Here is a 26,462-nt window from a genome sequence, read left to right as displayed (position 1 = left end):
AAAATCATCACAATTAAAAGAACCAAAGACTTAAACTACTTCAGTCTGTGTGCATTGAATTTATTTAATACACGAGTTTCACAATTTGAGTTGAATTACTGAAATAAATGAACTTTTCCACGACATTCTAATTTATTGAGATGCACCTGTATGTTAAAAAAGATTTCATCATAGTTTTTGTCAACTTTTTATTTAAAGTTGTTAGAAAAAGTGCAAAATACACTTTCCCTTATTTGCACAGTATGTAAAAGTCAAGCTCAAAACAGAAATTAAGAAAAGGCGATTTAAAAAGACTTTAAATATATTTATTAAATGATTATTAATCTCTGCTTGATTATGAAAGAACATATTTTTTTGCACAGCCATTCTAATTGAAGAATCACTCATTTTTAATTAAAGTCATAGTACGGACTGGGCCTTTTCTCTTAAAAAAGTTGCACTGCAAACTTATACAGATAAACTAAAATAATAGTACAGACCTCTTCAGGAGCCTATATATACGTAAATGAGAGATGGAGTAAAAGGGAGAAAAAATGACAGGAGGAAAATGACTAACTCCTGTTGCACTTTCCACGAGTTCTGCAGCCCAGCGCTTAACACGGTGACTCAGTCGGTACAAATATACACGTCATGCAAAGATTGTGCAACATCTTTCAGTCCATATGATTTCAAACGACAGAAGAACAGCAATTCACAACAGACTAAAGAGTAACCAGACAGAAGAAAGAGCAGAAGAAAGGGCGAGGGAGATAGAGAGAGAGCAGGAGAGAGACAGGGACTGACCACGGTCTGCTGGTATCTCAGAGCCTTCCTTTGCGACGCATCTGCGGCCATTGACACACTGTCACTGACCCAAAAATAAACCGCCTGTCTGTCTTAGCATTCCCACCCTGGGGTGGCACGGACTGAGGGAGAGAGGGCACATGCAAGTTCTCTCGCTTGAGCTCTCTTTCCTGGCTTTACGCATGCACAGCCATCTCTCTCTCACACACCTTTTCATGTGGTGCAACACAGCAGTCCAGTTGCCTGACTAAGCTGTGTGTGTCCGTTTATGTGGACGTGCCTGTGCCTGGGACACATACATGTGTTTATGCGTGTGTGAGAGAGTTACAAAGAGAGCGTAGATGCCAAACTAAACCCATCTAGCCCTTCATGAGCGGGGCCGGTTTGTTTAATAGTGGCCAATCCTGTCGCCCCTGGCAAGACTTTGATACTTTGATCACCTGTTCATTTGGAAAGGGGCACAGTGACGGTTTGAGGGACCTCAGAAACTCCTCCATGAGAGGGCAGCAGGGCAGCACAGGGAGGACCAAATTGGCCAGTGTCATCTCTGATTCGCCCTTTTCATGACCAACAGAATGTTAAACAATACACAACACACGGAGACAGTTTTAGCGTTATATAAACACATTCTGGATAAGAGTGAAAAAAAAAAACCTAGGATAAGCAGATTTTTAGCATTACATCACTTGATCACCAATAGATACTCTGCAGTGAATGGGTGCCGTCAGAATGAGAGTCCAAACAGCTGATAAAAACATCACAGTAATCCACAGGTTAGTCCATCCAGTCCATCAATTAACATCTTGTGAAGTCAAAAGTTGCATTTTTGTAAGAAACAAATCCATCATTAAGACGTATTTAATGAAATTACGTGTCCTCTATCCATAATATTGCTTCCTCCAATGAAAAAGTCATTTTGTCTGAATCAGGAGAGAAATATGCACAGATCAAGCACCATTTACAAGCTAAAATGGTTCTAAAAATATATGTTGGTGGATTTTGAAGTGAGAGGACAACAGGGCATAAACTTTTTCACTGGAGGAATTTTTGGGCTGAAGTGACTATTTAAAGTTAAAACACTAAAAACATGCCATTTGTTTCTAAACACATGCCGTTTTTTGCTTCACAAGACGTTAACTGATGGGCTGAAGTCGTGTGGACTACTGGTGGATTATTGTTATATTTTTATCAGCTGTTTGGTCTCTCATTCTGATGGCACCCATTCACTGCAGAGGATCCTTTGGTGAGCAATAAAGAATAAAAAGATAAAGAAACAATCTTGCACGTATTATCCAAAGCAATTAGATGCTAACAATTCTATGAAAATTATTTTCTCCAAATCTGTTCTTATGAAAAAACAACTCATCTTGGATGGCCTGAAGTTGAGTAAATTTGAATCAAATTCTCAGTTTTGAGTGAACTATTCCTTTAAGATGTATTCACATACAGGTAGAATTGCATGCAAATATTTTATTAAACCTTCCATGGCAAACATATGATACGTTATTATATTAACATATGACAACTGAGCCAGTCTTTATAATTAACTGTCTGTGGCACAGTGATGCATGGCAGAAACTCAGGTGAAGGCGGGGCTTAAAGAAACAGCTGTAGGATGTGGGTGTGGCAGCAAGAATGCAGGTAGATGACAGACAGCAAAAACAAAGAGCACTTGTAGAAGAGATGGGACCAAGAAGTTGATACTTTGAGAATAAAATACTGCAAAAACACCAGTTTTATAAACAGCGAATAGAAACAAAACAGCCTCTGACAAAAGAAGATGACCAAGTTTGGAAAATGAGAAACCGTTCCATCATTCTTCACACACAGAGAAGATGACATGTAAGTTCATTAACATGCTAACCATATACATTTATACGCACAGATTATTTTACATTATACTGCTGTGTGTGTGTGTGTGTGTGTGTATATATATATATAAACAACATATATAGATATATTTAATTATTATTTATATATAAATAAACAACATTAAAACCTAAAACTTGATGGGCACATTTTCACTGGCTAAATTCTAGTTAAATCAAAATTTGATAAATCAAGAAGTTGGTATTTACATTATACTGAGCTCACATTGGCTCCTGCGTGTGGTGAAGTTTGTGGTGTGATTTTAATGTGAAGACAGAAATGCAGAGAAACCGGTTGAGTGAATGTCTGGTAGTCTCATACACAAACTTAAGATGTCAAAGTCAAACAAAAAGAATGTGCTGAAAAAGGATGATCAGTAGTGGGAGTATTCAAGGCGTGATGTTGTCACAATGTTTTTTTACTGTACGTGCATTGATGTTCTTGATAATCTTGATAAATTTGAAGCTATTTTTAAACCATTGATCACAACCAATGTTTGACTATGAGTGTAGATCCTAATTTCTTTTCATGCCAGTGTTTTATATACAGGCAAAAAGCTCCATCATTGTCATGATGTTATTATAACAAATATTTAGCTGCCATCAAATAGGATGGGACTTTTGTGCAATGTGACAATTGCTTACATATTTCATTGCTGAATAAAAATGTCAGAGACAATCAAAACAAAGCAAATCTAGCTTTATGATTGATCCTTAAAAGTATTGTGAAACGTACAAATCATGTACAATAAAATACTAGTCAAAAGAACAGTAAGATTTTTAATGTTTTTTAAAGAATTCTCTTCTGCTCTGCTGTATTTTGGATCAAATAAATGCAGGCTTGGTGAGCAGAAGAGAATTCTTAAAAAATAACATAAAAAAATCTTACTCTTCAAACACTTTTGACTGGTAGTGTACATACACATCTAACAAAGTATAACAAATATTCTCTGCAAAACACACAGCAAACTACATTGGTAATCAATGTCAAATATTTAAAGTCTGGTTTGATGTCTTTCAAGGAGAGCAGCCAAATTGCACACATGCACTGCAAGATTATGCCAGAGATGTTATATACACTCATAAAACACATAAGCTGATGCATGTGAATAGCATTGCACTTGAATTACTGGATATCAGTTTATATGTAGTGTTTTGAAGTTGGTGCTTTGCCATATCTCATTAATGGTGGTAATATATATATTTTTCCTTTTACAGTATGTCTAATACAACTAACGCAACAAATCTATGTGTAGCAGGCACTCTTTGTGGTAAGTAGTGTGGTATGTTCAATTTAATCTCTTTCTATACACCATTCAAAAGTTAAAAATATTCTTAATATTCAATAAGAAAAAAAAATATTTATAAAGGATGCATTAAATTGAGCTAAAGTGACAGTAAAGAAATGTATAATAATGCTGTAGATTTCTATTTTAAAAAATGCTAATTTTACATTCATCAAAGAATCCTGAAAAAATATTTCTACCAACAAATTGAGCAGCATAACTGCTTTCAACATCGATAATAAAAAAATGTTTCTTCAGCACCAAATCACCATATTAGAATGATATCTGAAGCATCATGTACAATATTGCCGTTTTTATTGTATTTTTGATCAAATAAATGCAGCATTAGGGAGCACAAGAGACTACTTTTAATACATGTGGAAACACACTTTTCTCATCTATGACTATTCATTCAACAGTTCATTATGCTTATTGATATTTCCCCCAAATTCTTGAACATTCACTTCTTCTACAATAATTATCTCTTCAGTTTGATATTTAAAATGTGCACACTTCTGAAAATGTACATCTTTTGAAAATGACCAAGATTTTTACCTGGACCACTCCTTTCTCTCTGATTCATAAATATATAAATGATGAACAATCCCATAAAATGATGAAAAATCACTCAGACAAGACAGGAGGTTGAACGTGGCAAACTTATTTCCAAGATAGGAAAGGAAAAGACAGACAAAGAGATAAGTCTACCCTCACAGCCAGACACTGTGTCACGGGCATCTTTCAGAGAGGAACATGACTGATCTAAAACTTTAAAACCTCATCATCTCCACCAGTGCCACTGCAGACAATGAGCACTGCATGTTTCACTGGTGTAAATGAAGTGGGAGGAGATTAGGGAGAGTGATCAGATGTCTCACTGCTTGACACACTCAGTTCCCTCTATCTGTGACTAAAACATGCAAACATGTGACACAAGGAATTCAGCTTTCTAATCCCATTGTGTTTCTACTTTCTTTGCAGAGGTGCTTTTTTATAAAGTCGAACTGATCATTGTTCCGGTGCTGTTTCTCCTGGCTTTTCTGGTCACACTGATCATTTTGTTTGTGCTCAAATGCTCCTACAAGCCATCACATCTTTATGGACACCACAGAAATGAAAAAGATGACACACAACACCATCATAACACACAGAGACGCCGTAACAGCAACAGACGGCACCTGCAAGGCATTGACGGTAGCTACAGCATCTGACTTTGTTACACACTAAATACTCAAGTCGCTTGATGTTTGTTGTGTTTATTTAAAGGTCTTCCGGTTCATGCATGATAGAAATGTTTATTTATAAGTCTTCCTGACCATGCATGATCGCTATGTTTATTTAAAGGGTTTGCCTTTATGAATGATCACAGTGTTTATTAATAGACTATCTTGTTCATTAATTATCAAAGTGTTTATTGAAAGGTCTTTCTCAAAAGTTATACTGTAAGAAAATAAAACAGATTCAGTTTTTTCTCTCTCTTAATCTTTTAATTTACACTGCAACAACAGCCCCAGCAGAGCTGAACCCATTGGAACATGAGGTTATTCCCATGACAGCCCAACCTCACCATGACATGCAGAATTCAAGCCCTGCAGTACCTCCGCAAACCACCGAGAGGCATCCGGACCTCTTTCAGCTGGTCTCTCCACTTCCTCTCACCTTCTCAGTAAAAGCAGACAACACGGTCGCATTGCACAGAGCTGTCATGGACAGACAGCCAGTCGTTTTACGAGTGCTTAAAGGTACTGTTGGATAAGCATTATTTCATTAATTTTTTTATTTGATTTTAATAATATTAATATATCGTACAATTTATATACAGTATACTATTTTAGTTAATATTTCGAGTTAGCAATTATTTTTTATATTTTCAGTTTTCATTTTCATTTTAGTTTCATTTTAACATTATTTAAAATATTTCTATTTAGCTTTATTTTATTTCAGTTTTAGTAATTGTAGTGATTATTTCATTGCCGTTTTTCATGTCGTTCCAAACCTGTAAGACCTTTGTTCATCTTCGGAACGTGTCGTAGTACTGTCGTGAACATGCGACGAAGACTGAGAGGAGAGGAAATTGTCATTATTTTTGTCTTCTTTGCGCACAAAACGTATTCTAGTAGCTTCATAACATTACGCTTGAACAACTGATGTCACATGGACTATTTTAACAATGTCCTTACTACCTTTCTGGGCCTTGAACATGTCAGTTGTGTTGCTGTCTATGCAGGGTCAGAATCAGAAAGCTCTCGGATTTCTTAAAAAAAAAATCGTAATTTGTGTTCCGAAGATGAACGAAGGTTTTACAGTGTATTTTATTATGAATCAGTGGTAGAATTCTGCCTCACTTGTTATTAAAGTTCAGGGTTTGCAACTAGAAGGTTGCATGTTTTATTCTCGAATCTAAAGAATGACCTACAAAACCTCAACATAGTGGCCAGCAAGTTAGATAGGTAGATAGATAGAAGACAGACAGTCATACTGAATGACAGACAGATAACCAGGCGGACAAAAAAAATCTTACTTTCTTCTACTTTTTCCCTCATGCAGAATCAGCCAATGCCAAAGAGCGCCAGTCCTTTCTGGGGTTTGCCCACTTCCTTTCAGAGTTGGGACCGCATCCATCGTTGCCCAAACTGCTGGGGGTGGTGTCTGTGCGGACACCGTTGATGATTGCCGTAGAGGAGCTGGAACACCGTGACCTGCTTAGCTTCCTGTGGAGGTGCAGACAGGTACATGAGTGATGCTTAATTTTCACTCTTGCAAGGGACAATGATAAAACTAGCTTGGCTTGATGAACTCCGGTTTAAACCCTGTGTTAACATATTTCCTTATGAGAGCGGGACATGAAAAAAGGGATTTTCCCCATTTTAAGTTGGCATCACTTCAATTTTTTTTGTACAAAAGAGCAAAAATCGTTTCTTGATCAAAAGATCAGCATATTAGAATGATTTCTAAAGGATCATGTGACACTGAAGACTGGAGTAATGATGCTGAAAATTCAGCGTTGCCATCACAGGAATAAACATGAACTAAAAGTCTCAAAACTCCATGACACGACTTGCAATTACTGTGCAATATTGACATTAAACTCTTACATTGATCAGTTATTTGCACTGCTGAGGTCACCTAAGTGTGGACAACACAGAGGTTGTGTCATTCCTGATGATCTCATTTGCAATGGATTGATTAAAAGTCAAACTACTATATATCTCACCTTTGTTTTGACTGGCTGTAAATCTCTTTCACAGGACCACACAGGTCAGGAGGCATCGTGTGACATGACTGAAAGACACATCTTCACCATGGGCGCTCAGATTGCATCTGCTCTTGTTAGATAACAAATCAGCTTGTTCTATTATCAAATCCTGCTGTCAGTGGAAACCAAAGGATCGAGTCTCATTGGCTGAGCTGATCAGAAAGCTCCAATCAGGAGAGAGAAGCGCCAATGATCAAGCAGTGCTGCAAGTGTCTGAGCCGCTGGACATGGAGAAATACATGCGGGAGGCGGGCTCTAGAGAATCATTCAATTAATGATCCCTATATGTACTTGATCAAATCCAAGACTCGCCAAAAGAGCTGCGCACTAGCTATGAATAAATGAACAGTTAAGGTTTGAGATTAGCACTTTCAAAGGATTACAGAAACTGCTTGTTACTGACAGTGATATCTCTCTTATCAAATTTAAAGAAGCACATTATCTCATCAAGCAAGCATGCGCTATTATTCAGGACTTTAGATTAAGGATAAAGGCGTAAAGCTTAATTGCAACACAATGAGAACGAGGGGATGTAAAATATGCAACAGCGTAAGATTGTGTCATAGGCCCTATATGAAATATGCAGCGAGCTAATAGACAAAAGCTGCAATGCAAACATGTATGAAACCACACCAAAAAAACAACACAAACTGTGTCTAGTAATAGTTCAGGTGTTGTGATTTAACTTATCATTATATTTATTTAGGTTGGACTATAACGTTACTGTACCATTTTGTTCACTGCTATGGCTAATTCAAATGGTATAACTTAAAATGATATTATGGGTATATTTATTGGTAACTGGAAAGTCTATTGCATTATAATGACGTATGTATTTAAAATACACTATTTGTTAATGTAATTTTTTTTTTAGTCAGTTTAGTCATCGCTAGTACAGTTGTAAATAATAATGGTCACTTGACTTTTTCAAAATTAGGTCTACTTTTAAATATTTGGTTTTCCACTTACACGTTCAAGCCCGCGGTTTTGGTCCGTGAGGGAAATTGAAGTACGTTCGGTTTTATAATAATCCTTCAATAAAGGCGATTTTATCTGTATTTTGTCTAAATATGAGTTTCTCTTCAACTGTTTTTAACCAGAATGATGACGCAGAGTGATGCTAAAATCTGATTGGCTTCAAAGGGCGTTATTGAAGATGATTGGTTATTATGCGGAACGACGCTGTGTTATTTGAATATCAGTCCAGTGATTAAAAATACTAACTTGTGTTATCGGAAAGAACTATAAATACTCATTATCAAATATTCAAATTCATATAGTTATTTATATGCACACGGAGTAAAAACAGCTATCTTTATGACTTTAGTTATCTTGAATATATTTTTGTGATGACAATTAGGTACCAAAATACCACAAATGTTACTGTATACTTCACTGAATCTGATGTAGCCTATTAACATTTAGGAAACAGAAGGAACAAGAGAAGATATAATTTAGACTATTTATTCACAAAATAATACAACTGTACACAGTACCACTCATGATTTTGATACACGTTCAGGAAAAGCCACCATAAAATATACAAACGTCAAAACATCAACACTTCTGTTTAGCAGACACTCTCCTTTTGACCTGCAATTACATCAATGAGAGACCATTCAACACAGAAACATGAACTTGGGTATTTACAGGGTGATGCTCTTCTAACTGTACAGCAAGCGAGCGAGTTGTGTACATTATGCACAGTAAAAGATACAATATGTGAAAGGTATAAACAGTTAATAAGATGGTTGTGTTTGCTAGTATTAGAAGAGGGCTGGCTCAATGTGAAGCTGCTCTTGACCGCTGGAATACAAACCACAGTGCACTACTGCAAGAGGAATGTTCTTTCTTGGTCTTTTTTGGAGTTTCTCTCCGTGCAACACATACATGACCATAAGACATCAGAATGGGAAAACGCAGTTCTTCATATTACCCCTGGCGTATAAATGTGCTTATTAATAAATACTTTCACATTCAATATCTAGACAAAAATAGCAACACCTAAGCAATGGCAGCATAAAGCGTCTATCGACTTGCATGATATAAATTATTGGTAAAGATTCTCTAATATAAGTAAAAAATAAATGTATGAACAACAAAATACTATATGTGTTCTCTATGAAAGGGATTAAAACATGCAAAGCTGAAATACTAAATCACCAAGCACAGGAAATTCAGTAGCGGGAGTAATGGTCATAATCTAGCAAATTTCCTCTTTGATTATGTCATTTGCTAAAAATCTTAATCTAGGATATCTGAAATGTGAGCTTGTTTAGTTATTGAGACTGTATATACAGTGAAATTCACTGAACACTGGTTGGTCCATTTGCGTCCTCTACAATACAACCTTTACTGTGATTTTAGATGAATGAGTGACTTATTTATCCCAAGAGTTTTTTTCTTTAAATGTATTATTTTTGGCAGTAAACTAGCGATTTTATTCTTGGCATAAGCTTTACTAGCTAAGCACTTCCTATAAATGTAAATATTTTACTGCATTTTCTAATTAATTATATGTTTGAAGTGTTTTTGATGGTAGTAGTGATCTGAAGTAATGAAAATGTATATATATTTCTATATACACTATATGTTATACAAAACAAACATCGTAAGTGCAAAAACCTCGAGATTATGATGACTGACAACTATCATTCGAGGGGAAAACACTTTTTTTCACACAAAAAAAGAGGTTTGACAGTTGAAAATGGCGAGAACTATGAAGGCCAAATGTTAAAATTCCCTTTTTCTGTTTGAGTTGATAAAGGAAACCATGTCCAATTTGTTAATTCACATTAAAACGGCACAAACAGGAATGAGCAATAAAAGGATATAACTCTTAAAACATGAATCAATATTGCACCAAACAATCAGTTGTCAAACTACACAATAAAATAAAGCTCATGTACTATGAGCTCTCGTATCCTTTCAAAATATGTCTAGGAGATCTGTGACTCTCCACTGTGGTTCCTTTCATAATCTGTTTACCCTAAACAATCTCTTTCCAGTAAATAAATCTCTAGTATTATATTTCTATCTTCAGTGTCATGGCTTTAATCATATTAAGCTATGTATAGTTACACCGTTTCTTAGATGGTGGAATTAGATTTCTCCTCTTTACTAGAATCCACCAGTGGCTGGGTAACTGAGCTCGGTTTGTCCTCCACCTTTGTGGCATCTGCCGCAACTTTCTCAGATGAGCTTGCACCCTGTTCCGAGGAAGATTTGGAAGCTTCCACCAATGGGACCTTTTCTTTGACCGGAGAGGCAGGAAGTGCGACTCTGCCGGGCTCCTCCACAGAGGTGGCAGCCAGAGGCGGAGCCCCGCTAAAACCACGGGCGATGTCATCGAAAGTTCGCCCTTTGGTCTCCGGTACTTTGAAGTACGTGAAGATGAAGAAGAAGATGAGGAAGATCATAAATATAATGAAGACATATGGCCCGCACAGCTCCTGTAATTCACAAACAATAAGAAAAAAGTTAATTCTGACATTTTGCACACATTTTACCACAAAATAAAATCACGATTACTAGTTATGAGATAAAAATGTTCTATATTAGGACAATTATTAGTTTTAAGTGGTTAAAGTAATGGCTATTGATTTAATAAATTAATTTAAGAGATGAATTGTTGAATAAAGTCATTATTTGTTATTTCTTTGTGCACAAAAAGTATTCTCGTAGCTTCATAAAATTATGGTTGAACCACTGATGTCACATGGACTGTTTTACCGATGTCCTTAATGCGTTTCTAGGCCTGGGAACATTGCAGTTACATTGCTGTCTATGGAGGGTCAGAAAACTCTCGGATTTCATCAAAAATATCTTAATTTGTGTTCCGAAGATGAAGGAAGGTCTTTACGGGTTTGGAGCGACATGAGGGTAAGTAATTAATGATAGAATTTTCATTTTTGGGTGAACTATCCCTTTAAACTCATACCTCCAATTCTCTAGTTTAGGAAACTATATTTCCACAAGCAGAAGAATACACTAATTTAACATAAAATAAGATCACAATAACCCGCTAGTCATGAGATAAAAATTTATTACAATAGAAAAATTATTTTAAAAAAAAACTTTATTTTAATGGTTTAGATTAAAATGATTTTAAATTCAAGTTTCAAGGTGAGTGATTTAAAAAAATTTTTTTTTAAATAAATATTTCTTTTTATATGCATATGTAAAATAAATATTTAAATGAAAAGCTGGTTCTCCATATAGAATATTAATAGTTTTACTTTAAAAATTAATTCAGTAGATTTAAGTGGTTAAAGTAATGGCAATTGATTTAATACGTTTACATCAAGCTTTTAATAAGTTAATACGTTTTTAAAAGTTTTAATAAGCTAATTCCCACAAGGAGAATAATACACTAATTTAACAAAAATCACGTGGCATGAAATATTTGTTTATTATAGAATAATTGTTTAAAAACTTTATTTTAATTGGTTAGATTAAATTATTTAAAATTCAAGTTCAAATGTGTGTGTGTTTATTTTTTTTCAGAAATGTTTATTTGTATAGCTGGTTCTCCATAACCAATATTACTATATTTATCTTAAAACACTTTAAAACAATACTGTAGTTTTAAGTAGTTAAAGAAATGGCAGTTGTTTTTAAAAGTTAATCTAAATTAAGCTCATACCTCCAGTTTAGGGAAGCTGATTCCCACAAGGAAGTTGGCTGTCCAGTTGGAGCATCCTGCAACGGCCATGGCGGCAGGACGTGGCCCCTGGGAGAACAGTTCAGCCACTATGAACCAGGGAATGGGTCCAGGGCCCATCTCAAACATGGCCACAAAGGCAAAGACTGCAGCAATGCTGAGGTAGCGAAGAGCCTCAATGTCCTTCTGCTCAGGAACAAAGGTAAGAAAATACAGGTACGACATTCTTATGATGGTCAGATATTTACAGTGACTGTTTTGAATCTTCAGCAAAATGAAAACAGACAGCAGGACCCACCAATAAGAGAGCAATGGTCATGGCCAAGGCGCTGACAGCCATTCCACCCAAACCAATAAGGTGCAAAGTTCTTCTTCCTGCCCTCTCCACCAAGAAAAGCTTGAATAAAAGGATAAAATTAAAGGGGTCCTATTATGCTTTTTCACTTTTTCAACTTTAGTTAGTCTGTAATGTTGCTGTTTGAGCATAAAAAAAGATCAGCAAAGTTACAAAGCTCAAAGTCCAATTCAAAAGGAGATATTTTATTTAACAGAAATCACTTTTCAAAGACTACAACGAATGACTCGTTTGGACTACAACGCATATTTTCCGGGATTTGTGATATATCACAAATACAGACGAGTGGGAGGAGACCAGGTTGGTCCAGAGAAGGCAACGAGTGTTATCACTATGTCGGACACGCTAGCTTTCCCAAGGCAGACGAACTTAGAGTGGTTACAATCATCCCGGTTTAAATCGCGCTCAAATTGATTTGATTTTGACGCAATATTTACACTGAATCTCGCAGGCGGCTATGGTAAGGTGCGTGACATTTCCCGACCAGGTGCCGAGTGGAGCCAATCACAACTCACACTGGCCCAGCTAACCAATCACAGCACATTTCGTATTTCAGAAGGCGGGCCTTCACTTGATACAGGAACTATTCGAGCCCTTCATGCCAGACTGGGGAGAGAGGTGTTGTAATAATGTAAAATATGTGAAAATTAATGTGTTTTCAAACAACTTACAGGGTTCGTACACATTTTTACCAATACATTTCCATGACTTTTCCATGACTTTTGAGACAATATTCATGACCTAAATGTTCCATTATTTTACAATAAGAATACAAATATTTTCAAATTATCATAGCATATGTTAACTAAAATGAATGACTATTAATGCTACTCGTTTGCTTTCTTGTTTTAGTAATAAGTACAAGCTGCAACTGCGCCAGACGTTACTCCACATTTCACATATCACATCACTGAATATTATCATTTATTTAACTGTGTGGCCAGGATGGCCATTTTGGTGTCATTTTGTGTGTATTTTTGCTGCTTAAATGCAACAAGCTGCGCTTTAGAGCCCTGCATTTCAGCCTGAGCCCAACGGCCCCAACTTATTTATGGCTTCGGGACAATTTTCACGTCATAGCTCAGACACGGGCCAGGCATCAGGCTTGCTTCCTCCTTATTTTTATATTTTAGATATCCATCAATTATTATGATGATGACAAAGATTTGCCACACTGGTGGAAACAACACGAGACCGTGCTACCGCAACTGTCACGAGTGGCTTGGACGGTGTTTAGTGTCCAGCAGCAGCGAGTGCTGGAAGAGTAAAACAAAAACTTGAATTTAACAAACAAAAACATTTTCCAAACATATTTCTAAATTAACATAATAAAGAAACGAAAATATATATAACCACTTTTGCCATTAAAAACGAAACTGAACTATTTTAATGGCTACAAAAGCAGCTGTGTAATTGGGGAAGAGAGAAAGAGAAAAAAGACATCTGTCGGATAAGGGCCGGACTAGGGCATATGTTTGAGGCCCGTGCAGGGTTCTGCTGAGCTTATTTGGTAGCAAACTCAATTGGGTACTGGCAAGGTGGCTTTATATACGCACGAACGCACTTTGAATGTGACTGCGCACCGCCGTTGGAGCGTGCGAGTACCGAATGGCTTAAAAAGACGTGCAAATAAATAATAAAATTATCTGATGATGCAACAATGACCCAATTAGGCAAGTGACAATTCTGTCAACTGTCCCGAAACGCGAGTGAAAGTCTTGTATCGCAGCGTGCAGCGGCTCTTGTAGCGCAGACAAGATGCGCCGATGTGAAGCCGTTTGAAGAGAAAAGTCAAAAAGAGAAGACGCGTACAGCTGAATCACTCACGCTGTTTTCAAATGACTGATTTGATCAGTCTGTAGGTTTGATTATTTACTCATCAAACCTACATGCTATAGGCTATTGAATAAATGTGTGAATATCCATCATTTTAAAGTCAAAAGCTGCGGGAATGAGTAAAACTATGCGATATAGCCTATGCGCTAATCCCGCACCGAAATTCAGGACCTGATTAAACACAATTCTATTATACAGAGTTTTGTGAAATAGATTTCAATGACTTTTCCAAAACTTTCTGGGTTTATTTATTTTTCCAAAACTTTTCCAGGTTTTTCATGACCGTACAAACCATGAACTTAGTATGAGAGCCTGTTCTAGTACACCCCCAAAACAAAATCAAGACTTTGTAAAAGAGCATAATAGGACCCCTTTAAAGTATTATTTCAAACACCACAGATTTCTTATGAAGTTCAATGATAAAATACTTACAGATACTACAGTAAAGACAGTATTGACGACTCCAGCTCCAATGGTGGCATAAACGGGCTGATTCACTCCAGCTGACTCAAAAATACCAGTTGAGTAATAAAAGACCTTTGAGAAACACAAAGAAAAGTCCAAATGATTAACTAAAGAATGTAAAGTGATAGTAAAACAAGAGCACTAGTGTATATTAAACATTTGACAGTCTGACCAAATAATGAGCTATAAAGTGGAAGTTAAAAATCATGGCTGATATCAGAAATTATTTGTCACATTCAAAATGTAAGGTCAAGTCCAGCACATTGAATTTCAGGATACTGTATTTTGGAACATAATGAAAGTTTCGCATTCCAAGTATAGTAAGATATCCAAATATTTACTGCTTATATAAAGAATGCATATTATAAACAATATACATACTGTTTCACATTCAAAATAGTAGGTAGTATGCAGTAACGAGCACAGTGCATGATGGGTAATGTATGTCACTCACAGCATTGATGCCAGACAGCTGCTGGGACAGCTGCAGCATGATAGCGATGAGCAGAGGCTGGCGGTAAGCAGCGGTGCGGAAGAGCTCTGGGATGGTCACCTTCTTCTCCATGGCCATCTTCGCACTCTCCTCCTTCATCTCCTGCATGTCCTTCCCCACATCCTCGTAACCACGGAGACGCACCAGCGCTGAGGGACAAAATAACGGAGGTTTGGTCATACAAATCTAACAAGAAAGACTACTACATTTTGGCATGGGTAAAACTGTTGAATGTTTATGAAAGAAGTACTTATGCTTACCAAGGTTATATACTGTGTGTGTATATATATATATATATATATAACCTTTACTATTTAAATATATTTTATAATTTATTTTGTTATTTGTAATTTATTCCTTTGACAGCAAAACTGAATTTTCATCAGCCATTATTCCAGTCTTCAGTGTCAAATAATGCTTCAAAAATCATTCTAATATGCTGATCTGGTGCTCAAGAAACATTTCTTATTATTATCAATGTTGAAAACAGTTCTGCTTAACATTTTTAGGAAAACCTTGATACATTTTTTCAGGATTCTTTGATGAAAAACAGCATTAATTTGAAAGAGAAATCTTAACATTAATCTTTATATTATTGTCATTAATTACAATAACATTAATGTCTTTAATGTTTTAAATGTATTATTTATTTTAACTTAATTGTATCTGTATATTTAGATGTATTCTAGGATAAAAGGCAACTATTGCATCATCAACATCAAAGAAGATGCCAAAACCTGCTGTTGGTCCTTTGTCAAGTTCAGGGACTCTTAAAGACTCAAGCTTTTGCTTCCTCTATAAGGAACAGTAAAGCACAAGATCAGAATAGGGATGGTTTCTCCACCTTAATTCCCAGTTTCAGAAAACACTTGTTACCAGGCTAGTTTAGCAAGTCTGACAAGGGGTCATGTTCTGAGATGAGAAAACTTTGCTTCACAGCAAATGATATCAATGACTTTATGGTTTATAGGTTTATGAAAAAGAATGAGAATCATGTCAGTACCTACTGCTAAAAACATGGTAATGTTGTTCTTCTGATTTACATGAATTCTGAATTCAGAACACTAAATAAATTATGCTCTAATAGCCTGCTTCTTAGATGTTGTTGGTAAACAGATCCAGTTTGAAGATGAATGTCTCAGAAAATGGAATGAGGTAATGATGTTTACAGAAAATAAAAAAATGCATATTTGTTATATTAACAAAACCTGTCATATTATGCATGTAGCGTATAATGATTTCACAAACTTTATCTGGCTTAAAGCAGAAGTAATGTCTCCAACACCTAGCATCACCAAACAGAATTGCAAAGACTGATTGCTTTCAAACAGGTTTCCTGAATCCTTGCCAGCTGCCACTGGTTGACTAAAAGTTAGGTTTGCTGTGTCAGGTTTGTCAAGATGCTCAAAAAGGAGCAAAATTTTTAAAGCATTTTACAACATAGCTGTGCTAGCTGACATCTATTACACATTTATGTGCGTAATAATCTGGTGTAAAATTAATCATCCAGCTCCAGTAAATGATAACCTGTATGTTATTTAATAAAGGGCTCCTGTTTAAGCAGATGTTTTAGCTCATTTTGTCATCAGCACTCTCAAAGGCATAATTAACGTTAAGTGGAAACATAAGGTTAAGTGCATTTGGCACAACTTCATTGCCACATAGATGAACGTTGTTCACCAAATAAAAAATTAGTTTAGGTTAATGCTGATGCGTGAGTGTTTTCTGAGGGAGTGGTGGCAAATTTGACATCTTTCTCTTTTCTGACTAATGTAATCAATCTCCTGATATTTTCTTCCTCTTTTGTAAAGCCATCATGGATTATTTAATTTGCTTTTGAAGCAAAAGGCAATGCAAAAGACATATTTGCTGTCACCACTATAAACGTTCTTTCAGCGTAAACTGTTCAGTGAAGCATGGTTGCAGCTCAGTGGAGATAAAACTAATTTGTGATCTCTTTTTTACCTTTACGGGCCTGTTCTTCCTCATTGAGGTTAATGAGCAGGTATCGAGGGCTCTCTGGACAGAACGGAAGCAGTATACACTGCAGGACAGCAGGTACCACGGTTAAAGCCAGAAGCACAGGCCAAAGCTTATCTGAACCCAGCAGATACTCCAGACCCAAAATCTAGATGGAAAAGGACATGACTTATAAGTAATTTGAACATTTACAGGTACCAAAATAAAACTGATTAGGTTATGATGGCATAAATTAGGCTAGCAGACTTAAAAATGGATCAGCAGACTCAATTAGAAGCTTCATGTAACATAAGTGCATCAAAACTAATCAGAAGGGATATTTCCCCAAGGCTTTGTTGTGGCACAAACATATAATGAGGCCACTAGGCTCTTAAAATGATTTACAAATTTTTTATAAACCATCTGGTCATATCCAAAATTAAAAGCTACTGTAAAGGCAACAAACTACATTGCTGTGCCATACAATGCTGTACCTGTGCGATTAAGATGCCCACCACGACACCAAGCTGGTGCAGGGTCCCAAAGGCCCCGCGGAGGGGAGTGGGCGACACTTCCCCAACATACATTGGAGTAAGACTGGTGAAGAGACCACAGAACAGCCCAATAACCAGCCGACCGGCAATGATCATCTCAAAGGAGGAGCAGACAGTGCACAGTCCCATGAGACCCCCACCAATCAGAGCCAAGATATTCACAAGGATCATAGATTTACGTCTGTGGAAAGAAAAACAGACAGGGAGAGGGGGAGTTCAATTGAATTAGAAACACTAATTCAGCAGCAAATGGAGGAAATGAGAAAAATTACACAAGAACACAATGTTAAGATTGCACCCTTTTTTGTTTTAGTCACAATTGTTGTCCTTGGATGAAAATGTCACAACATATAGTCAATGTCATATTCATTCATTTTATTCTATTTTGCTCTGACTAAAATTATATATACCACTTTTAGTTGAAAATAATGTGCAAAACTGTAATAAACCAAACTCTAACCAAATATTTAAACACAAAAAAGAAAATCATTTAATAGTTATTTAATCATTTAAACATTTAAAAGATTAATCAACAATCAAAATGAGTAAAGATCTCCTTGTGAACTCCTGAAATAATAACATATAAGTAATAATAATTATTTAGAGTATATTCTATTTTTTTTAAAGATTTATTTTACTTTATTACAATAGGACAGATCAGAACCAACGGGAAGCGAAGTGGGAGAGAGATAGGGAGTGGGATCGGGAAAGGTCCTCAAGTCGGAATTCGAAGTCGGGATGCCCCATAGTGCAACGGCACTGTATGTCGGCACGCTGCCCACAAGGCTATCAGCACCAACTATATAGAGTATATTCTAACATACAAATATGTTTTTCATCATGTTTTTTTTTGTTTTACTTTTGATTATTAAAGCACCTGCCGAATAAAAGAATTAATTTCTTTATAAACTTTATAAATATTTTTCTGACCAGACTTTTAAATGGTAGCCTACGGTGCCCGGAAGCTGACATGTTCGGTTCACTTAGTTTTGTTGTGGTCACGACATCATAACTCGTGGGAACATGATAATATGTCATGGCCACAAGATATTAATTTGAGGAAATGTCATATTAACTCGTGGGAACGTGATTTTATGTCATGGCCACGAGATCATTTTGTCGAGGTAACGACATCCTTATGTTGTGGCCTCAAGATGCTATGTTGAGGGAACGACATCCATTTCTCGAGTTTAATGCGTAAACAAAGCTGTGTGACCATAGCAACTCGGGATTATCAGAGATGGATTCATTAATATTTTATTTTGAATTAAGAAATTATTATATTATTTATTATAGAAATTATTACATTATTACATTATTATATTAACCATAGGCCTTGGCTACCGGACTGTATTACGTGCGATAGTCAGCATTCAGATGAAGTTTATCAGGAATAAATGTTACATAAAGTACATAATATAAAATATAAAAACATTTTTATCCATCCTACAGTCTTGTAAGTCCATTAACTGATCGTCTTTTTCCCGTAATATTTGTATATTATTATTATTAGCCTATTATTATTTGTTATATTCGTTTATATTCATTATTTCCCCTTCATTTCAATCTCTTTACTTAACTGAATACTTTTGTAAATAATAGCCTACTGTAAATGCCAATAAAGCTTTGATGACAGCGCCCGAGGATCGGCTATGTTGCCTGCGGCAGGGTGGTCGACCGTTGGAACGGTATGTGGAGGAATTTCTCGAGCTGTCTTACCGGGTGAGTTGGCATGACGCAGCACTCAGTGCCTGCTTTCAGTTGGGGCTGGATGAGAACACAATCCGTTGTGATCTCCCAACATATGAGTTTCCCTTAATCGAGTTGATTAATCTAGTCCTTTATTTAAACTGTTCTAATTCCGAGGTCGAAGAAATAAAGGACAATATAAATTGTTCTCATCTAGAAGACAAGCCCGCTGGCCACGCCGATGTCAAGCCTGCCGGCCGCACCGATGTCAAGCCTTCCAGCCCCAGAGCTCTCTTCAGTGAGGGCTCCTGTTCCCGAGTATAGCCCACGGAGGGCTCCTGATTCCCCGTCGAGCCCAGGGAGGGCTCCAGATCCTCAGTTAAGCCCAGGGAGGGCTCCTGATCCCCCGTTGAGCCCAGGGAGGGCTCCAGATCCTCAGTTAAGCCCGGGGCTGGGGCCGTGGCCTCGGAGGCTGCTTTGCCATGGCCTCCTGAACTACCTGCTCCACCGTGGCAACCCGAACTGCCAGCTCCGCCATGGCACCCCGAACTGCCTGATCCGCCATGGGTCCCGGAACGGATATCGCTCTTAAGGCCTGCCATGCCGTGTGTCTGTCCAGAGGGACCTCCAGAGCGCCCACCCATAATGTCAGACTTTTGTTCCCATTTGGTTTTCCTCCCTATGTGTTCCTGGTTTTCCCTCGTGTTTCTTTATGCCCATATTTGGTTCTTCCTGTTCCTGTCCCTAATTAGCTCCATTAGTTTCAGCTGGTTTTGATTAATTATTTTGTTTGTCTCCAGTTACTTAATCCCTGTGTATGGCATCCGGTGTCTTACGTCATCCTTGTGTTCCTACCTGCCCTGTGTTTCCCCTGGATTTGTGAGTTCATTAAAGACTGTTTGTTTAAGCTTCTCCAACGTCACCTAGCCCCTGAGTAGTGAGACATCAAGACCTAAGGCGACATAAAACGACATAAGGATGTCGTTACCTCAACAAAATTATTTTGTGGCCACGACATATCACGTTCCCGCGAGTTAATATGACGTTGCCTCAAATTAATATCTTGTGGCCACGACATATTATCACGTTCCCATGAGTTAATATGACGTTCCCTCAAATTAATATCTCATGGCCACGACAAAACTAAGTGAACCGACCATGTCAGCTCCCGGGCACTGTAGTAGCCTATATGTGTATACAGTTAGTTACTGTTTATTGTGTTATGAAATCTTTGTGCTTTAAAAACTAGACAAAAATATTAAACATATTTTTCTTCTTGATTATTACTGACAAAATCAAAAACCAACCAAAACCAGGGAGAGTGGCAGAGAAGGCCACAGAAACAGAACAATGGCCACTGAGCACACATGAATGCTTGCTTTGAATTAGGTTTTTCTGACAGTGTGGACAGTGTTCAAGCAGAGAGGAAAACAGAGGTCAACTCTTCTACTCTGAGTGCCCTCATTGTAGTAAACTGCTTTTATTATTAATGAAGCATTTACTGTCCAGTTAAAGCAGCATTGTGAGTAACTCTGGCATAAGCTGATGTATAAACTGGCTGAGGTTTCCCAGCACAACAACATAAATGAAAAATGACTACATTAAACTTCTCTGTTCATCTTTATTATATTTATTCCACTTTACTGATGCATAAATTACATGGAAGACAGGTTCAAACCCACAATGTAAGCATTAGCTCCATGGTGCAATGTACTAGAAAACAGGTTCTTGCCAAGTCCAAACTGGTCAATATTTGCCAAATTACACATGATGATGAGTGCCCTCATTGTAGTAAACTGCTTTTATTATTAATGAAGCATTTACTGTCCAGTTAAAGCAGCATTGTGAGTAACTCTGGCATAAGCTGATGTATAAACTGGCTGAGGTTTCCCAGCACAACAACATAAATGAAAAATGACTACATTAAACTTCTCTGTTCATCTTTATTATATTTATTCCACTTTACTGATGCATAAATTACATGGAAGACAGGTTCAAACCCACAATGTAAGCATTAGCTCCATGGTGCAATGTACTAGAAAACAGCTTCTTGCCAAGTCCAAACTGGTCAATATTTGCCAAATTACACATGATGAATTAATTTCCACTCACCTTCCAAATTTGTTGGCTACAACACCAACACTGAATGATCCCACCATTCCACCCACGCTAAAGATGGCCACGGCAAAACTCCACACAATGGTGCACACACCCGGCTTGATGGGCTCCCCGTAACGCTCCATCCATGTGGCATTAAAGAACGCCCGCAGTTTCTAAGCAGTTCAAATGTTTTCATTGAAGATGGCCACTGCATAATTCCTATATTCCCATTTGTGTATATGTGTGTATTTTATTTAAGTTTTGATTAATCATTTTAATTAAGTGCTAAATAAATATGTTTTGGTGAATTTAATGCATTCTTGCTTTAAATCTTAAAAAAAATTAACTCCAAAGGTTTGAATGTAGTATATGCGTGTTTGAACTTTTGATTGGTGCTACACAACACAAACACATCTACTAACCTGTTCCGGGGCATTGATGACTCCTGTGTTGAAGCCAAACTGCAGGGAGCCAATTACAGCTGTCGATAAAGAAAACAGGAGGTAGCACGTCACCTGCTTCTGTAAAACAAGAGAGAAAAGGTTCAAGGTTGGTTAGTTGTCATTGTCATTTTATTTTGCACTTTTTATTTTCATTGTCACATTTTGATCATAAAAATGAAACATACACACAGACTTTAAAAGAGAGTTCTGAGATTAAATTAGCCTATTTATTTATAAAAAAACACTGTTATTTATATTTTAAATTGTCTTTATTTATAAAACATTTAAAAAACATAGACGCCATGTTAATCATACTTTTTCTTGGGTTATGTGACAAACAGACAGCCCGGGAAAGACTTCAATTAAATAAGAAACACTAATTCAGCAGCAAACAGAAGATATGAGAAAAATGGCAGCAAGAAAGAGAAGAACACAGTGATACATTACTTTTTTTTTAAGTAATAATTTTTGCATTTGGATGAAAATGTCCTTTAATGTTCATTTTGTTCAGACTAAAATTACATATACTTTTAGTTGACAATAATGTGCAGAATGACTGAATAAAACTTGTCAAACTGTAATAGACCAAATTCTAATAAAATATTTACATATAATAATTAAGAAGTGAAAAATTTCGTTGTGAACTCCTGAAGTAATAACATATAAGTAATAATTATTGTAAGCACAGTATTATATAATGTATTAATATATATAATAAAATGTTATAATTTTATTATTAAAATGAATCACATATACATATCGGGGCATTGATGACTCCTGTGTTGAAGCCAAACTGCAGGGAGCCAATTACAGCTGTCGATAAAGAAAACAGGAGGTAGCACGTCACCTGCTTCTGTAAAACAAGAGAGAAAAGGTTCAAGGTTGGTTAGTTGTCATTGTCATTTTATTTTGCACTTTTTATTTTCATTGTCACATTTTGATCATAAAAATGAAACATACACACAGACTTTAAAAGAGAGTTCTGAGATTAAATTAGCCTATTTATTTATAAAAAAACACTGTTATTTATATTTTAAATTGTCTTTATTTATAAAACATTTAAAAAACATAGACGCCATGTTAATCATACTTTTTCTTGGGTTATGTGACAAACAGACAGCCCGGGAAAGACTTCAATTAAATAAGAAACACTAATTCAGCAGCAAACAGAGGATATGAGAAAAATGGCAGCAAGAAAGAGAAGAACACAGTGATACATTACTTTTTTTTTAAGTAATAATTTTTGCATTTGGATGAAAATGTCCTTTAATGTTCATTTTGTTCAGACTAAAATTACATATACTTTTAGTTGACAATAATGTGCAGAATGACTGAATAAAACTTGTCAAACTGTAATAGACCAAATTCTAATAAAATATTTACATATAATAATTAAGAAGTGAAAAATTTCGTTGTGAACTCCTGAAGTAATAACATATAAGTAATAATTATTGTAAGCACAGTATTATATAATGTATTAATATATATATAATAAAATGTTATAATTTTATTATTAAAATGAATCACATATACATATTCATTATATACATTAATGTTTACGTAACTGAATTCTCTCAAAAAGATCCAGTAGTCACACTGCACTCTGCTTTGATGTAGTAAAATGTAAACACAACAGCAGCTAACAACATATTTTATTATTAAAGGGATCATCTTAATTATCACAAATCAGCCATGTCCTAAAACGGCCCTGCCTCCAGCTGTAAGACAACACTGCGACTACAGATTCCAAATTTCTAGGGCAACAGGACACAGCAGTGCTGACACTGTGAATTGTGAAGGGCTGTGTGATGCTGAGATGGTCAGACATTCAACACAGGTGACCTTAAAGATATTACTGAACTATATCAAAACAAAAGGAGTGTATAGTCTTTGCCATAAACTGTATAAATACAGTAGTATTTCTAGGACATGGATGCATCTGTGTAGGTCATTTCTTGCACAACACATTTGGCTTATCTAAGCAAAACCAACTGGATGTAACTATCTGAAAGAAATGTAGATCAAAAGCATCATTTCCTTTTAATCTGATCCTATTATTCATATTACTCGCTCTCCCTCTCTTCCGCAACCATACAAATGACTCAGTGAAATAAATTAAGAAACAAACGTCATCTGAAAAATGCATTCCGAGTCAAATGCTCGGAATTAAAGAGTTACAAGACAACCTGGACAGAAAAGTCCTAACATGTGTAGACAGCTATGAATGAAAACATCTAATCTGCTCACAAGATTGATTTAATCTGCTGATGTTGTGAGGGTTAAGATAGAAAACAACATACAATACAAACAACTTCACTACCCACTCTGCCTCTCTCTCCTTGTCTCTCCCAAACATTTACATCCCAGTAGCTCTTAATATCCTTTTATCCTGTCCTCAGCATCTCAGCCACTCCTTCATCGTCATAGCAACATCCATTGGGTAACAGCTGCATTGACATTCCTTTCAATGAGACTATAGCAAACACAGGCAACACACTGGGATTATGCATGATTGATCATATTGATTGACTTTTGACATACATTCAGTGCTGAAACAAAGACTGTATATACATATGATCAAGTTGCATAACTAAAGTGGTTAATCAAAGTCATGCAAAGCATCTATGGTAGGCCTACATTCATTACAGCCAAGATTTCTAGATGCAACACACAGATTTACAGTGTATGTAAACCATTTTATACTATTAAAATGTATAAATGTTATATTTAAATACATGTAAAGAGTGCTGTGGGAACAGATCATTATACTATAGCACAAAAGCAGCCGGTATTGATTGAGGAAAACAGGTTAAAGGGACAAACCTTCTCCCCCTCCATGGTGCCAGAGTGGAAACGTCCAAGATTGATGGACCCCCCCCCCCACCCCCACCCCCATCTCCCGCAACATCTTTCAGAGCTCATCCTGTCATATACGTTAAGCAAACCACAAACGTTTTAGCGACATATAAGCCTGTATGATATTAAAATGTATAATTTAAGTGATAAATAACGACAGTAGAAGGCCTACTTTTGTTTCGCCAATGCTACATCCTGAAATTAACATCAGAATAGGCCTATTGTAGTTACATCTTCAGACGACCTTGTTCATTTTTTTGTGTTAAAGACAAAATGTTTATGTATAAATACGTACTTGCATGTAAAAATAAGAGAATATAGCCTACTGCTTTTGACCCCTCCCCTAAACCTTTTGTGACGACCCCCAGCCCCCAAAAATGCAAAACAGAAGAAAACGATCCTATAAATAAATAGCCTTAGTTAAATAGCCTAAATAAAACCCTCAAACTATACACTGTCGTACAACAGGTGTTTCCGCATATTGCGAACTCCACTTTTTTGACAGATGAAGTAGCATCTTCTTCACCTCGGACCTTTTTTTTTTATTGTTAAACATTTTTTACACGTGCAAAAATAAATATGTTCGTAATTTTAAGCGCCAAAACATCCCAGTTTTATTAATACTACTGTACTATTACAGGTCTCATAACCATACCAAAACATAGATCGCACTATACGTGTAGGATAATATTTTAACATTCACAATTGTTCATTAAGTTACTCTTTTTACTTAAAGAAGACGCCGTCAAATTCATTTAAACTAAACAGCCAAATAAGATCATAGAAGATGTGGCTACTACAATAATCAGCATCAGGCTATTATGGTAACTTAAGTCATATACTATTTAAATAGGCTACCTGACCATTTAAATGTATATCATTAACTGAGTCTGCAGTTACCGTATCTCTTGTGCGTCGTGAGTGACCACCCGTTCGCGTGTGCACGTATCCCGTTGACCCACTGGCACTGAAGTCTGGAGAGATTCGCTCCGGTAATTATGTATTCGTTCATTCGTCACACGCAGCAAATACATGACCAACCGCACGTTCTCCTTTGACGGAATACCGGCGGCTGCGCACGTAAAGCCTCGCCCCCGCCCCTTTATGTATTTCGCATCACGCCTTGTGACAGCTGTTCCGTCATAGCGCCTCGTGATGCGGGAATACCTTATTCGGCGAGGTTTCGGTTAGGATGCGGATTGTGCTCGTGGGGTGGGACCAATAGCATCCGATACTGCCGCCCATGATGCTCTGCGCGGGTGACCTTGATAGAGCATCAGCTGATGGGTGCTACCAAATGGATGCAGCGCCGGGTACCACAAACTCCAAGGATGCAGCCATGCGGCTTTTACTTCCTGAAATTTGTAGAGCGGAAAAAGTAGTAATAAAAATACTATGAGTATATATAATATTTTCTTATTTTCTTTGTTTACCTATGAATAACCGTTGAAAACCGTAGCAGGCCTAGGCACATCCCACTTGCGTTTATTCAGGCCTCAAAGAGGCAAGTGAGTCATGGCAGTATCAAATTCTGCAGCACAACAGCCTAAATTCTACTGCAGGAGGGGTCACAAGACTCCAGATGATTTTATATCACAACGCAGTTGCATCATTATATACGTCTCGTTTATGTGCACTGTATACCTAAATCCATATGGTGCTGCTGACTTAAATAGCTATAAGGGGAGATTTGGGCTAGTTGTCACATGATATTGTTTATTTGTAGGCTAGTTAATTTTGTATGGGTGCATTATGTACAAATATTGGTTAGTTATTGAACATTTCCACCATTTACCAGGACAAAAACAATTAACAGTGGGAATAGGGTTGCCAACTTCAGAAAATGAAACAATCAC

General features: G+C 36.7%; 3 protein-coding genes across 4 annotated transcripts in view; 1 reads left to right on the top strand and 2 right to left on the bottom strand.

The window, feature by feature from the left end:
* The window catches only part of LOC107589392 (chloride channel protein 1-like), a 29,495-nt gene extending 23,003 nt beyond the window's left edge, over nucleotides 1-6,492 (bottom strand). For both annotated transcript variants that reach the window (XM_016277808.1, XM_016277809.1), the window contains exon 1: nucleotides 6,459-6,492. The gene's annotated coding sequence lies outside the window, so the exon portion shown is untranslated. The remainder of the gene's footprint in view (nucleotides 1-6,458) is intronic.
* LOC107589393 (tyrosine-protein kinase STYK1-like) lies at nucleotides 2,462-7,286 on the top strand. The gene is made up of 6 exons (XM_016277811.1): nucleotides 2,462-2,625; nucleotides 3,870-3,922; nucleotides 4,919-5,131; nucleotides 5,446-5,679; nucleotides 6,485-6,666; nucleotides 7,186-7,286. Exons 2-6 carry the CDS (start codon nucleotides 3,871-3,873, stop codon nucleotides 7,273-7,275), a joined length of 771 nt encoding a protein of 256 aa, XP_016133297.1. The 5' UTR covers nucleotides 2,462-2,625; nucleotide 3,870; the 3' UTR covers nucleotides 7,276-7,286.
* A 1,357-nt stretch (nucleotides 7,287-8,643) lies between these two features.
* Nucleotides 8,644-22,518, bottom strand: slc2a3a (solute carrier family 2 member 3a). The gene is made up of 10 exons (XM_016277921.1): nucleotides 22,507-22,518; nucleotides 21,730-21,828; nucleotides 21,320-21,480; nucleotides 17,459-17,699; nucleotides 16,971-17,133; nucleotides 14,967-15,154; nucleotides 14,480-14,584; nucleotides 12,155-12,253; nucleotides 11,839-12,042; nucleotides 8,644-10,645 (listed from the first exon to the last, which is right to left on the bottom strand). Exons 1-10 carry the CDS (start codon nucleotides 22,516-22,518, stop codon nucleotides 10,283-10,285), a joined length of 1,635 nt encoding a protein of 544 aa, XP_016133407.1. The 3' UTR covers nucleotides 8,644-10,282.
* Nucleotides 22,519-26,462: the final 3,944 nt, after the last annotated feature.

Source organism: Sinocyclocheilus grahami, unplaced genomic scaffold (genome assembly GCF_001515645.1).
Source record: "Sinocyclocheilus grahami isolate Dianchi unplaced genomic scaffold, SAMN03320097.WGS_v1.1 scaffold116.1, whole genome shotgun sequence".
Taxonomy (NCBI): Eukaryota; Metazoa; Chordata; class Actinopteri; order Cypriniformes; family Cyprinidae; genus Sinocyclocheilus; species Sinocyclocheilus grahami.
The sequence above is the reverse complement of the archived record's forward strand: the minus strand, read 5'-3'. Positions and strand labels throughout refer to the sequence as shown.